The sequence below is a fragment of the Trachemys scripta genome, chromosome 1, assembly GCF_013100865.1.
Source record: "Trachemys scripta elegans isolate TJP31775 chromosome 1, CAS_Tse_1.0, whole genome shotgun sequence".
Taxonomy (NCBI): domain Eukaryota; kingdom Metazoa; phylum Chordata; order Testudines; family Emydidae; genus Trachemys; species Trachemys scripta.
The window spans coordinates 96,870,176-96,884,568 of NC_048298.1; the positions used below are offsets into that span (position 1 = coordinate 96,870,176).

Here is a 14,393-nt window from a genome sequence, read left to right on the forward strand (position 1 = left end):
ACCACAACCCTACACTTGATCTGCTGCTTGGGAGACTAAACGTTATAGCTCCTGTAGTTGCTGCTGTTCTTTTGAGGGTCATAGCAGTGATAGTAACCTGGATAAAGAACACTGCATTTTAGTCCAGGTTAGGCAGGATCTGACTGACTAAAGGCATATTCATTCTTACATAAAAAGAACAGGAGTACTTGTGGCACCTTAGAGACTAACAAATTTATTTGAGCATAAGCTTTCGTGGACTACAGCCCACTTCTTCGGATGCAACAGTGGGCTGTAGTCCATGAAAGCTTATGCTCTAATAAATTTGTTAGTCTCTAAGGTGCCACAAGTACTCCTGTTCTTTTTATGTAAGAATGAATATGCCTTTAGTCAGTCAGATCCTGCCTAACCTGGACTAAAATGCAGTGTTCTTTATCCAGGTTACTATCACTGCTATGACCCTCAAAAGAACAGCAGCAACTACAGGAGCTATAACGTTTAGTCTCCCAAGCAGCAGATCAAGTGTAGGGTTGTGGTCTCAGTAATGGAAGAACTGGCCCCAAATGCAGTTGAAGCAGCTTGCTGTCTGGCTCAGGTAGGCAGTCGCCAGCTCTATGGGTGCCATATTTCGTATGGGCTGTGGGGTTATTTTGAGTATTTGTTATGTCTTGGAGGCACTAAAGGCGTTCCTGCTGCCTCACACATTCAGAAGTTTCACACACAAGCTGTGAGGGAATCCCAGCCAGCAGAAGTCCAGACATTGCAATAAGCATAAATTATATGTGCAGGTCCAGATGATTCTCTTTTTGTAAGCTAAGTGACAGAACGATTTGATACCTCCTTCTCTTGCCTCTCCTTGCCATCTATTGGGTGCAGTCAGTAACTCCTGGAGGGCTTGGAAAAGTGAGTAGAAAAATCCGATGTTTTGTGCTGTTATAGTTTTTCTGAAAGGAGGGGAATGTCTTCTAGCATATCGTCCTTGCGAGGCACCTTTCCAGATACAGAAGGCTGACTATTCGGTCTAATATCTTCAGCCTATGTTTTGAAAACCGCTTTCCATTGCTGAAAAAAGGAAGAACTTTTTCTTCATTCCATCTAGCCACAGTCTTGCTCTAGGGGGAGTGAAATGTCACAAGTCTTGGGACCCTCCTCTGTAATTCCGGGTTCATAATTCTATTAGCTGTAGAACTTGCTCTCACCCCTTTACTTGTTAGGACAATCAGAGTAACAGCTGCATAGGTCAGGTATAGCTATACCTCCTTTTTCCATTTGATGGCCTCTGCAGCTCAGAAGTCGACTTGGTGTTTACAGATTCCCATGTCCCCAGCAACAGCTACCAAAACAGCAGAAGGCCACAAAGGATTGAAAGTCCCATTTTAGCAACCAACCCTATTATAAGGGATCCTCTTTGTTCATTTTTCTTAGAAGACAGGCTTAAATAGGTACCGTTTTGACCCTGAATGTTATTAATAGTGCTCCATAATATACCTTGGTCTTAATATTAAACTGCTTTCTTCTTTCCTATTCTGAAAACAGTGACCTTCCTTGTTCATTATTTTAGAATGACACCGTGGTTAGAACATCATCTCCAGCTGCTGCTTTGATCCTCTGAGGATTAGCCTGTACTAGGGGAATTCTCAGCAGAATAGAGCTGGCAGACCCCAGCATCAGGAATCAGAGGGTGCAGGAAGGTGGCGTAAAGTCACCTATGTTCCCCTTCTCCCCAGATGAGCCGAATGCTGTTGTGGTGCACCTGGGGATCGCGCCCATCGTGTCTCACTTTTAGCTAACCACTATTTTTATAACTGGGGAAGAATATCATCAAACTTACCCTGTCGGTCTTTAAGGCTTTTTCAAAATGGCCGGCACCACACAGAAGGGCATACAGACCCACAATCGCTTTCTCACTGAGCCTAGAATGGCTCTTTGGGCAGGAGGGATGCCTGGCCAAATATGAGCTGCTAATGGAGGCATTGCAGAAGCAGGACTTAAGGTCTAATAGTATGTCTGATTGGTCCATCAGGTCACGGAAATCAGTTAATGTTGCCTTCTGATTGGCTCAAGCATTAGGACTAAAAAGACAGTATAGAGGTAGTCTGCTAGCGTTCAATGACACAGACCTCTTAGCTCTCTTTTCACATTAGTACAGGCAGCATCGATGAATGTGAATTTACTCCAAAGCTGAAAATGCATAATAGTGAGAGACTGGATCCATGTTTGTACAGCACTGTAGTGTGTCTGTTGCTGCATCCGTGTATTTTTATTTTTCCAGGTTGAATTCTGTACTTTGAGACCCTTTTGCAGTTACCATTCACCACAATGGGAGTTACGCAGGGATGTGAAGACAGATTTGGGTTCTGCTTGTTTAATTCTAACCATGTCTGCTTTCTAAATCATGTCTAGGTGGAAGATTTTATTATTTTAAACTTGTTACAAAAGTGAAAGACTTGACTTCACTGCAATGGAAGGGACACTGTCAAGAGGAAAATAGAAATTAAAAAAAAAAATCTTACTGGTGTTTCCGATAACAGTGTTACAATAGAAAGAATTTTTAAAGTCTAACATACTTCTCAAGATTTATGCTACCAAATTCCCTTTTTCCATTTCTTTAATATTGAACAATGAATCTAGAATGCTCAGACTTTTGTTTAGTCTGTGTCACTTTCTGGTTTTCATGCACTAACCAGTACGGCGGGGTTAGGGTTTCCAGTAATGCAGGGGAATGTTTGAGCCCACTCTGCCCCTCCTGTTTACAGTGATTTTTTTAAAAAAAAAGTCTATTTGTAAGAGGTTTTGTGAGCCCCTACTAAAAAAGGGAACCTGAGTTTTAGCCCCAAATCACTTGTGTTTCCTTAAGTAGCAATTCCTTGTATTGTTCCTCCAAGACCTTTGTAGATAAGACAGTTGTGGCAGCTTCAGATTGGGTCAGATTCTGCAAACCATATTCACATGGAATAACACTCAGGTGAGTAAATCATGGAAGTCAACTCAGTGTGAATAAGGGTGAAAAATCTGGCCCTTTGAGTCCAGGCCCGTGTGACTGATGGGAGGACTCTGCTGCCCTTCTGTATGCTGACAGCTGCCACCAGAGCATTTCTGAAAGTGGGTAGCACACTGTTGAAAGGCTCTGATCAACTAATCAGTGGTTCAGTGACAGGAACTCCAGTTAATCACGCAGTTCTCAGAAATAACCAAACGAGTTCTACGAAAGCCAAGACACATTATTATAAAGCCCAGCAGGAACATTACTAGGAACATACCGATTTAGTATTAATGACTGCATCTGTTTGCTCAGCTTCAATCACAACGCATATGCACAATGCTGTTTGGCTGCTTGAAGCTTTGTTTGTGTCTCAGAAAAACAAAGCAACCCAGCCTGATTTTCACGGTTCATGTTTAGCATTTCACATTCCTCACAGTCTCTTCACCTCAGCTTCACTCCACTATCCTGCCCTGTCCCCCTCAGCCCTTTCCCTTTTCTTTCCATGTAGCTTATCCCCTTCTAACTAAACTGCTCACTCAACCCCCCCATCCCCAAAATAAGGGAACTAACATGCTGTTTGCCGCTATCACATTGCTTGATCTGCTTGTGTATTCCACCCCTTCCCCCACCCTGTGCCTGTCATCTCTATTTAGATTATAACTTCTCTGGGGCCCGGACCGTGTACTACGCTGTGTTTGTGCAGTGCCTACCACAATGGGGCCCCTTTCTTGGCTGTTCCTGTGACAAACAGAAAATAATCCTGCCATCATATCATGCTTTTTGGTCATTTTCATATCTCCTCTCTCCGTATCACTCTCCTTTATAATGTTCGGGGAAGAAAACTGCCATCCTTGGTGCAAACAGTACTCATTCCAAGAAAAAACACAGTACTGTTTGAAATATGTTCACAGTAAATGCTGTTTTCGTAGAAATACAGTAAATGTGTTTGTACAGCATGCCTACAGGAAACTAGCTGCCAAGCACACACGTTCTTAAACACCAGAATTTCAGGACAAACACCAAGTGAAGAACCTGGCGATACTGTCGCTACCAAATTAAAAACACAGCTTTACTTGTGTTACACAAGTTTTCAATGTCTCCTTTGCAGGTACATCTTGTTTCTGTAATCCCAGATTAATTTACTGGGAACAATTCCTTAATCTTCATCTCTTTCTCCATTCCTTCCTGTATTCATTGACCAAGTGCTCATAGAGATCCTTTCATGTGTATTCTTATAACTATTTTTCCTATTTAAATCCATGTAAAAATCACTTTCTCTTTCCACTACTCCAAACCAGCAGGGAACCGTGTGTAAACACCTTTTGTGCATTTAATCCAGCTGTGCCACAGTAGCATACGATACGTTGTGTGTCCCTGGGTTAACTGACTGACAGTAAAATGGGTTTGATTTTTTCCAGCATACAGGGAGAGTTGGATGCTGAAGCTGACGCCATGAGAGTATCCCAGCAGGACTTGCTTTCAGTTAATGAGTCTGTTTACACCCCCGATTCTGATGTCACCTCACCAGCAATCAACAGAAACCTTATTCAGAAGGCTGGCTACCTTAATCTTAGAAAGTAAGAAAGATAGTCCACCTTGTTTGTCTGTGTGACTGGTGGTTGATTTCTGCATTATTTCTACCATGAAGATTCTTTGAGTAAAATTTTCAAAAGCGCCTAAGTGATTTCAGGGCCAAATCTCATTGAAAATCAGTGGGATTAAGACTCCTAAATCATTTAGGCACTTTTGAAAATTTTACCTTTCAGTTCCTAAATCACCTTAGAAAATGGGATTTAGGAGCCTAAGACATTTTATGGGCTTTTGAAAGTCTTCCTCTTTGTGACTAATTGGTTTTCCCTCTACCTGAATTCACCTACAAGGCCTGAATTCGTGCATTTGAGTGTCTAAAAATAAAATGTCATGTTGGATTGAGGTCTGCAGCTCATTGGAGCCTCTGAGACTGGGATCAGGATGTTCTCTTTTTTATGGGCTAATGAAAATGCAATACTGCTTACAAGGAGGAGCTAGATTTTGGATTTTAGGGCTTTCACCACAAATTTCCCTTTATACCATCAGAGTGGTACAGAGAAACCAGGTCCATAGCGTTGAACATGTACCCCACTAGAGCTCAATCCTGCAGAGTTTCTTTTACTAACCCTCCCATTGACTTCAGCAGGAGTTATGGATATGGAAGAGGAGAGGAGCAGAGGTGGATGGGGTCTGATTATTGTGTTTTTGAAATAACTTAAATGTCAGTTTCCATTTAATTTGAACAGTTTTTGCTAGTTAACTGGATTACAAATGTTACGGTTTAACAGCAGTGTAAGAGATGGGTTACAGCATCGTGTAAATGACTCCATAGAAGAATGTACTTTCAATATAAGAGTCTCCTTGTAGAAGTGTAACTTTTCAAAATTTATGCCCATTTGTGTTGAAATTTCTGCTGCTCCTGATCACTGAGAAGTACAGTAGAACCTCAGAGTTATGAACTGACTGGTCAACCACACACCTCATTTGGAACTGGAAGTTTGCAATCAGGCAGCAACAGGAACAAAACAAAACAAAACAAAAAAGGCCAGTACAGTACTGTTAAATGGGGGGGAAAAAAAAAGATTTGACAAGGTAAGGAAAATGTTTCTGTACTTGTTTCATTTAAATTACGATGGTTAAAAGCAGCATTTTACTTCTGCAGAGTAAAGTTTCAAAGCTATTAAGTCAATATTCAGTTGTAAACTTTTGAAAGAACAACCATCATGTTTTGTTCAGAGTTATAAACAACCTCCAGTCCCAAAGTGTTCATAACTCTGAGGTTCTACTGTATCTTTTTTGTTTTTTATTGAGTACAGTAACATTCCATGCAGCCTCATCTCAGTTGTTGGCCCTAAACCTTCTGCTGTTCGCAGCTAGGAAATATTGCAAATGATTGTTCGTTTTAAACTTGATCACTCAAAACCAACTGCTCCGTAACCCTTCAGCTTGCCCTGGGGATGAGTCTCCGTTGTGGTTGGGTGTCTTTGACGTGTTTGTTGAAATTTAGCTTACAAGTTACAAAGATCCATGTTTGACAATAAGGATCAGCCCTGCATCTGCAGCAGGACCTGCTCAAAGTTTGGTGGGGGTGGTTTCTGATCCAGGAATTGAATTGGGGTTATTTCTAACTAGAAATACTGTGCTAACTGGTCTTAATACTGTGTGTTTCCTATAGTAAAACAGGCCTGGTGACTACAACCTGGGACAGACTCTATTTCTTCACTCAAGGGGGAAACCTGATGTGCCAGCCCAGGGGAGCAGTAGCTGGAGGACTGATTCAGGACCTGGATAACTGCTCTGTAATGGCAGTGGACTGTGAAGACAGACGATATTGCTTTCAGATCACCACTCCTACAGGAAAATCGTATGGGTCACAAGTTTTCTGTTAGAGAGCAACCAATCATGTCCAGTGTACCAGATGGGGTTTCAGAATGCCTAATGGTTGTGGTAACACAGTTCCCTAGTGACAGCCATTTGAACTGAGCTGGATTGCCATCATAACGCTGACCTACAGGAAATAGAATATTTTTGCACATTTAAATGAAGTGCGCATGTTGCATTAATGATGAATTCCTTTAGGAATAGGGTATTCACACAGCTGGCTGCTCACAGAGAGGCACAATTTAGTAGCCGGAGTGTAGGACTTAGGAGTCAGGTACTCCAGAATAATGCCAGCTCTGACATTCACTGCCTCTGTAGATTTATGATAGCTCAGTTCTCTATGTGAATAATACCGACTTGCCTACCTCAGAGTGCTGTGAAAGCTTCATTAGCTGCAGAGCCAGGTATCCAGTATAACCCTATGGATTAAGGCTGTAACAGAGTCAGGATTTTTTTGGTGCGAAAGTTGCAGCCGTGGCTTGTTAAAGCTGTGGTTTTGGTGTGGTCAGTTCAAGTACCACACAAAAATAGAAACAGGTACACCACCATGTAAGCTGCAGCACCTTCTGCCAAGGTACGCAGCCTGCCTTCCCGAGCAGGGCAGCAGCACAGAAGGGACACCGTGTGTCCTGCCTGGCTCTCAAAGCCAGCATGACGGAAGGGCAGTTGCACCAGGTTTGAATGGCATTGCAATCCTGCACAGCAGCTCGCAAAGTTGAGTGAGTGGTATTGCAACCTGGCGCAACACCACTCAAATTCACGGCAGCTATAGAAAGTTGTGGTGTGTGTTTAAAAGTTGCGGTTTCCCCAGCGAAATCACGGCTTGTGATTTTCTTACAGCTTTATCTGTGATATAGAATCGCAGTAGTTAAAGATGAATTTGCGAGATTGAGTCTCCCCCCTTGAAACTGTCTCTGTGTGCAGGGAGAGTGAGTGCATGTAATATAACTATGATACAAGAAAAACATGAATCTAATGTATTTGTGTTTTTAGGGGGATAACCCTTCAAGCAGAAAGTAAAAAAGAATATGAGGAGGTAAAATATTTCACTGGTTAACATTTTTACTTTCTTATCCCTTAAATAGTTTGGAGTGTTCAGTTTCTTTTCTCCTTACAGTGGATATGTGCGATCAACAACATCTCCAGGCAGATCTATCTCACCGACAATCCAGAGGTGAGAGCTTGTTTGTTTTCTTCTGTTCTTTCCAACTTGCTTTGTTGGTGTAGCACAGGGACCCATAGCATTGCTGTAAGGGTGAAATGTCATTTTGTTTTGTAGGCTGTTGCAATCAAGTTAAATCAGACGGCCCTTCAGGCAGTGACCCCCATCACAAGCTTCGGAAAAAAACATGAAAGTTTGCGTCCCAGGTAACACTTGCTTTTCTGTATGAGTGATTTGTGCTGTTGTGCAGTCAGTCAGACTCTGCTTACGGGGCAAGAGAAATGTGGGAAGCCCTGACCCTGCAACTCTGTCCATCCCAGCAGATCCCTGTGCCTGTGCGGAATCCCAGTGAAGGCAATGGGATCCCATATGAGTTCAGGGCTCTGCTGCATACAGTCCAGCTTGAAGGATCAAGGCCCCAGCCACTTCCAATTTTAACGTACAGGTGGGGTTTCTCCTATTCATTTGTCATGAAACAGACACAGTACTTAGATTGTAAACTCTTTGGGACAGGGACAATTTTATTATATGCTTGTATAGTGCCCAGCACAATGGGGTCCTGATTGCTAATTGGGGGCCCTTGAGTGCTGTCACCATACAAATTTGATGTAGACTGCCTTGCCCTATTCCTGTGTGTATTCTGAAACCAGCAGTTTTCGCTGGGTCTGATCCTGGACCCATTCAAGTCAGTTGTTAAAGCCTCTATCCCCAAATAGAGGTTGTTAATGAAGCTGCGTGCACCTGGATGTAAAAAACAAACAAACGTACGTTTTCCATTGAATTTTTCTTGAGAAATCCAGCCTCTTGACCAGCAAGAACTCCTCAGTCTCTGTGACTGGGGTCCAAAGCCAGCTGCAGAGACTGACTATATTCATGCTCTGAATGCATGACCCTAAAAGCAGAGCACTAAATAAAATAGAGCAAATTAGAGTAGAGTGTCTCTATCAAACGTTAGTAGGTAAAAACCTCTGTATGAGTTTTGTATACAGTCCTGCCGTGATTTTTTCCAGCTTATGTATTTCTTACTGGCTTGTGCATATCTGATCTCTAACCCTTCAAAGGTTTCACCTTTTTTCACCCAATACTGACCTCCAGCTAAAAACTAGTCCTTCCCAGTTTACTGTGATTCCTTAGGGACCTCATAGGCTCCCACAAGCCATAGGAAGTGCCAGTCAAATGAGAAAGAGAAGGTGGATGAGAATATCTGTGGCTCAAAAGCTTGTCTCTCTCACCAACAGAAGTTGGTCCAATAAAAGCGATTACCTCACTCACCTTGTCTCTCTCATAGCCTGGGACCGACACAGCTACAACTACACTGCATACTTGCTTTCCCATTTCACTCAGGAGGTGGGAATTTTACTTTGGTCAGAGTTTTACGATGCCCTGGATGATTTAATAATGAATAACTAGGGAAAATACCTGCATTGAATTTTGTTACATGGAGGAAAAATGTTAGTTGGGTTGCAGAGAGTTAGCTCTGCGTTATTCTGTGCACAAACAGAAAATCAAGATTCTGCTATCAAAATAAATAAGCTTAAATATCGGTAGGGGATTTCTGCAGTTGCAGGAAATTCAAAAGCAGTTCCACACCCTGAGGAACTCTGGGAGGAAGAACAGGGACGAATGTTACATAAAAAAGACGGTTACTCACCGTTGTAACTGTTGTTCTTCGAGATGTGTTGCTCATATCCATTCCATTAGGTGTGTGCGCGCCGCGTGCACGATCGTCGGAAGATTTTCTACCCTAGCAACACCGGCGGGTCGGCTGTGGAGCCCCCTAGAGTGGCGCCCTCATGGCGCTGAATATATACCCCAGCCGACCCGGCGCCCCCTCAGTTCCTTCTTGCCGGCTACTCCGACAGTGGGGACGGGGGGCGGGTTTGGAATGGATATGAGCAACACATCTCGAAGAACAACAGTTACAACGGTGAGTAACCGTCTTTTCTTCTTCGAGTGCTTGCTCATATCCATTCCATTAGGTGACTCCCAAGCCCAACTTAGGTGGTGGGGTCGGAGTGAGACATTGCTGTGTGCAAAACCGCTGACCCGAATGCAGCATCGTCCCTGGACTGTTGCACTAGTGCATAGTGAGCTGTAAACGTGTGGACTGATGACCAAACCGCCGCTCTACAAATGTCCTGTATCGGAACATGTGCCAGGAAAGCAGTCGAGGAGGCTTGGGCCCTCGTGGAGTGAGCGGTGAGGTGCGGTGCTGAGACACCTGCCAGGTCATAGCAAGTCCGGATGCAAGACGTAATCCAGGAGGATAGGCGTTGTGAGGAGACCGGTGAGCCTTTCATTCGGTCGGCTACTGCAACAAAGAGTTGCGTCGTCTTTCTAAAGTGCTTTGTGCGGTCAATATAGAAGGCCAGGGCCCTGCGTACGTCCAGGGAATGCAAACGTTGATCCTGGCGAGTGGCATGTGGTTTGGGATAAAAGACCGGGAGAAATATGTCCTGGTTGATATGAAATGGAGAAACCACCTTGGGGAGAAAGGCAGGATGTGGGCGAAGCTGCACTTTATCCTTATGGAAAACTGTATAAGGGGGCTCGGATGTAAGCGCCCTGAGTTCAGAAACTCGCCTTGCTGAGGTGATGGCTACGAGGAAGGCTGTCTTCCAGGATAGGTACAAGAGTGAACAGGTGGCTAGTGGTTCGAATGGAGGACCTGTGAGCTTGGAGAGAACCAGGTTGAGGTCCCACGTCGGGACGGGCTGACGCTGTTGTGGGTACGTCCGGTCTAAGCCCTTGAGGAATCTAACGACCATCGGGTTAGAGAATACCGAGGACGCGAGTTCCCCCGGGTGAAAGGCTGATATAGCAGCCAGGTGAACTCTGATTGAAGATATCGCCAACCCTTGCTGTTTTAGGGAGAGGAGATATTCCAATATGAGAGGAATGGGTGCCTGCAACGGGGGCGTGGCTCGTTGTTCGCACCAACAGGAGAACCGTTTCCACTTGGCCAGGTACGTGGTCCGTGTTGAGGGTTTTCTACTGCTCAGCAGAATCTGTTGGACAGAGTGCGAGCATTGCCGCTCTGCCTGGGTGAACCATGGAGCAGCCACGCTGTGAGGTGGAGTGATTGCAGGTCGGGGTGACGCAGCCGACCGTGGTCCTGAGATATGAGATCCGGACATAATGGAAGTGTGATCGGTGTCTGAACCGAGAGCTCCAACAGTGTGGTGTACCAATGTTGTCTCGGCCACGCTGGAGCGATCAGAATTACCTGTGCCTGGTCTCTGCGCAATTTGAGCAGTACCTTGTGGACCAGAGGAAACGGAGGGAAGGCATAAAACAGGTGATCTTTCCAGGGAAGGAGAAACGCATCCGAGAGGGAGCCCGGAGCTCGACCTTGTAGGGAGCAGAACATGTGGCACTTCCTGTTGTCTCGGGATGCAAACAGGTCTATCTGGGGAAACCCCCACTTCTGGAAGACGGAATGTATGATGTCCGGACGGATAGACCACTCGTGCGTTTGGAAGGACCTGCTGAGTCGGTCCGCTAGAGTGTTCTGGACTCCAGGGAGGAACGATGCCGTGAGATGGATCGAGTGGGCGATGCAGAAGTCCCACAGGCGAATGGCCTCTTGGCATAGAATTGACGAACGTGCTCCTCCTTGCTTGTTGATGTAAAACATGGCCGTGGTGTTGTCGATGAGAACCAGCACACAGCGGCCACGTAGGAGATTGAGGAATGCCTGGCACGCCAGGCGTACCGCCATCAGTTCCCGAACATTGATATGCAGGGCTAGCTGGGGTGTAGTCCACAGGCCCTGGGTATGGTGTTCGTTGAGATGGGCGCCCCAACCCAGAGATGACGCGTCTGTGACCAGGTGCAGAGAGGGTTGTGGGGCGTGAAATGGCATCCCCTCGCAGACCACATTGTGATCTAGCCACCAGGTGAGGGAGGCCAGGACCGAGTTCGGGACCGTGACTACCATGTTCAGGCTGTCCCGATGTGGACGGTATATTGATGACACCCAGGTTTGAAGTGGGCGAAGCCGAAGTCTGGCATGCCTGGTTACGTACGTGCAGGAAGCCATGTGACCCAGCAGGGTAAGGCACGACCTCACCGTGGTAGTTGGGAAGGCCTTGAGCCCTTGAATGAGGTTCGTGATGGTGCCAAAGCGGTTGTCTGGCAGGATGGCTTGTGCACGTCTGGAGTCTAGAACTGCGCCGATGAATTGTATTCTCTGGGTAGGTTCTAGAGTGGATTTGTCCTTGTTGAGTAGGATGCCCAACTCGTTGAATGTGTGCACTATTCTGTGGACGTGAGCTTGAACTTGCTCCTTGGTGCGACCGCGCACCAGCCAGTCGTCTAGGTACGGGAACACCTGTATCCCTTGCCGACGAAGATACGCTGCCACGACCGCCATACATTTCGTGAACACCCTTGGGGCCGAGGATAGGCCGAAGGGAAGGACTGCAAATTGGTAGTGCACCGTGTTTACCACGAATCGCAGGAAGCGTCTGTGAGGCGGGTAGATTGCAACGTGAAAGTATGCGTCTTTCATGTCGAGGGCGGCGAACCAGTCTCCAGGATCGAGGGAAGGGATAATGGCCCCCAAAGAGACCATGCGGAACTTCAACTTTACTACGAATTTGTTGAGTCCGCGCAAGTCCAAGATGGGTCGCAGACCTCCTTTGGACTTGGGGATCAGGAAGTAACGGGAATAAAATCCCCTGCCCCTTAACTCTATCGGAACCTCCTCTATGGCCCCCATGGCCAGGAGCGTAGAAACCTCCTGTATAAGAAGTTGCTCGTGAGAAGGGTCCCTGAAGAGGGACGGGGAAGGGGGGGAGGAGGGGGGGATAGAAGAAAACTGGATAGCGTATCCCCTCCCCACCGTGCGGAGGACCCAACGGTCCGAAGTTATAAGGGACCAAGCACGGTGGAAGTGGGAGAGACGATCCCGAAAGGAGGGGGCTGGATCCTGGGGAATGACTGGGGCGCCGTCCTCGACCGCACCTTCAAAAGTTCTGTCTATGACCTGAAGGTGGTCTTGGTGGCCCTTGGTTCTGACCAGGTTGAGGGCCGGTCCACCTTCTCCTACCACCTCGTCCTCGCCTCCGGGCCGAGTCTTGTCTCTGTCGAGGCGGGGGGGGGTAGAAGCGCTGAGGCTGCGGCCTAAATGGCCTGCGCTGAGGGCCCACAACATGCATCCTGAGGGAGCGCATGATTGTTCTCGAGTCCTTGAGGCTCTGTAGGCGAGAGTCCGTCTTGTCCGAGAACAATCCATGCCCTTCGAAGGGGAGATCCTGTAGGGTTTGCTGCAGCTCCGGAGGCAAACCCGAAACCTGAAGCCAGGAGATCCTCCGCATAGCGATACCCGAGGCCATGGTCCTCGCAGCCGAGTCCGCTATGTCCAAGGAGGCCTGTAGGGAGGTCCGAGCCACCTTCTTACCCTCCTCTACCATGGCCCCAAACTCTTCCCTGGACTCTTGGGGAATCAACTCCTTGAACTTCCCCATAGAGTTCCAGGAGTTAAAATTGTAACGGCTCAGGAGCGCCTGTTGATTTGCCGCTCTGAGTTGCAGCCCACCGGCTGAGTAAATCTTACGGCCAAACAAATCAAGGCGCTTGGCCTCTTTTGATTTAGGCGCTGCCGCCTGCTGTCCGTGGCACTCCCGTGCGTTCACTGATGCCACCACCAGGGAACACGGTTGTGGGTGGGTGTACAAGTACCCGTAGTCCTTTGACGGGACAAAGTACTTTCTTTCCACCCCTCTCGCTGTGGGTGGAATAGAGGCAGGGGTTTGCCATATCGTATCCGCATTTGATTGTATCGTGCGGATCAGGGGTAACGCTACCCTCGATGGGGCATCCGCTCCAAGGATGTTCACGATCGGGTCGTGTACCTCCACTACCTCCTCCGCTTGCAGGTCCATATTACGGGCCATCCTGCGCAGAAGATCCTGGTGAGCCCGAAGATCTATCGGAGGAGGGCCTGTGCAGGATGTGCCCGCCACTGCCTCGTCTGGCGAAGAAGAGGAAGATGCCTCCGGTGGAACCGGATCCAAGGGCCGGTCCTGGTCTCCCTGTTCCCGGGCTGGAGCATCACCCGCGTCTGGGTCCAGGGCGTCAGGTGCGACGGACACGGAAGCCTCCGTGTCCCCTGGCGGAGGCCGAGAGATGGTGGACTCCGGGGCCCTTCTCACGGAGTGACCCGAGCGAGAGGTCGAGGGAATTGGAGCCCCTTGCTCCTGGTGGTACGCCCACGGGGTCCAAAACGACCAGTGAGATGGGCCATGGGAATGGTCCTCCGGCATCCCCTGCCAATGGCCCAAGTCCTGTTCCTCGGCTTGCCCCTGAGGAGGGTATGCCGATCTCGACAGGTCCTCTGAGGAGCGAGACACCGATCTCGATGGCCATGGCGGTGCCGAGAGAGTCGGGACCAATCCCGTGGGCTGCGGTGCCGCACGGTGCCGGTCCGGAGATCTTCTATCTCCACGCGGTGCCGGCGACCGGTGCCGGGACCGTGACCGGTGCCGATGACCTCGTCGGTGCCGGGAGTCGGATCTGGACCTCGACGAGGACCTGGAGTATGCCCGGTGCCGGGAGCGGCCTCTCGACGTCGAGCGTCGACCGTAGCGGTGCCGAGAACTGCGTCTCGACGTTGATCGGTGCCGACGATCATACCGGTGCCGAGACGTCGAGCGGTGCCGCGAAGATGATCTTGGCCGCGAGTACGACCGGTGCCGAGTTGATATTCGGCGCCGGGACTGCGAGCGGCGTGGGGACCTGCTTTGGGACCTGGATCGGTGCCGAGGTTCCAGCCCTTGCGATGGAGGGCGCAACAAGGCAGGTTTCCCCCTCGACTGGATCGGGCGGGTCAACGGTGCCGTCGGTGCCGTCGGT

At 47.9% G+C, this 14,393-nt stretch overlaps 1 protein-coding gene across 1 annotated transcript in view; it reads left to right on the forward strand.

Annotated features, from left to right (window-relative positions):
• The window catches only part of APPL2 (adaptor protein, phosphotyrosine interacting with PH domain and leucine zipper 2), a 62,014-nt gene that overhangs the window by 38,773 nt on the left and 8,848 nt on the right, over nt 1-14,393 (forward strand). Inside the window, exons 11-15 of the mRNA XM_034756031.1 lie at nt 4,381-4,539; nt 6,168-6,356; nt 7,367-7,409; nt 7,491-7,547; nt 7,653-7,741. Of these exons, the coding sequence (XP_034611922.1) occupies nt 4,381-4,539; nt 6,168-6,356; nt 7,367-7,409; nt 7,491-7,547; nt 7,653-7,741 (537 nt within the window). The remainder of the gene's footprint in view (nt 1-4,380; nt 4,540-6,167; nt 6,357-7,366; nt 7,410-7,490; nt 7,548-7,652; nt 7,742-14,393) is intronic.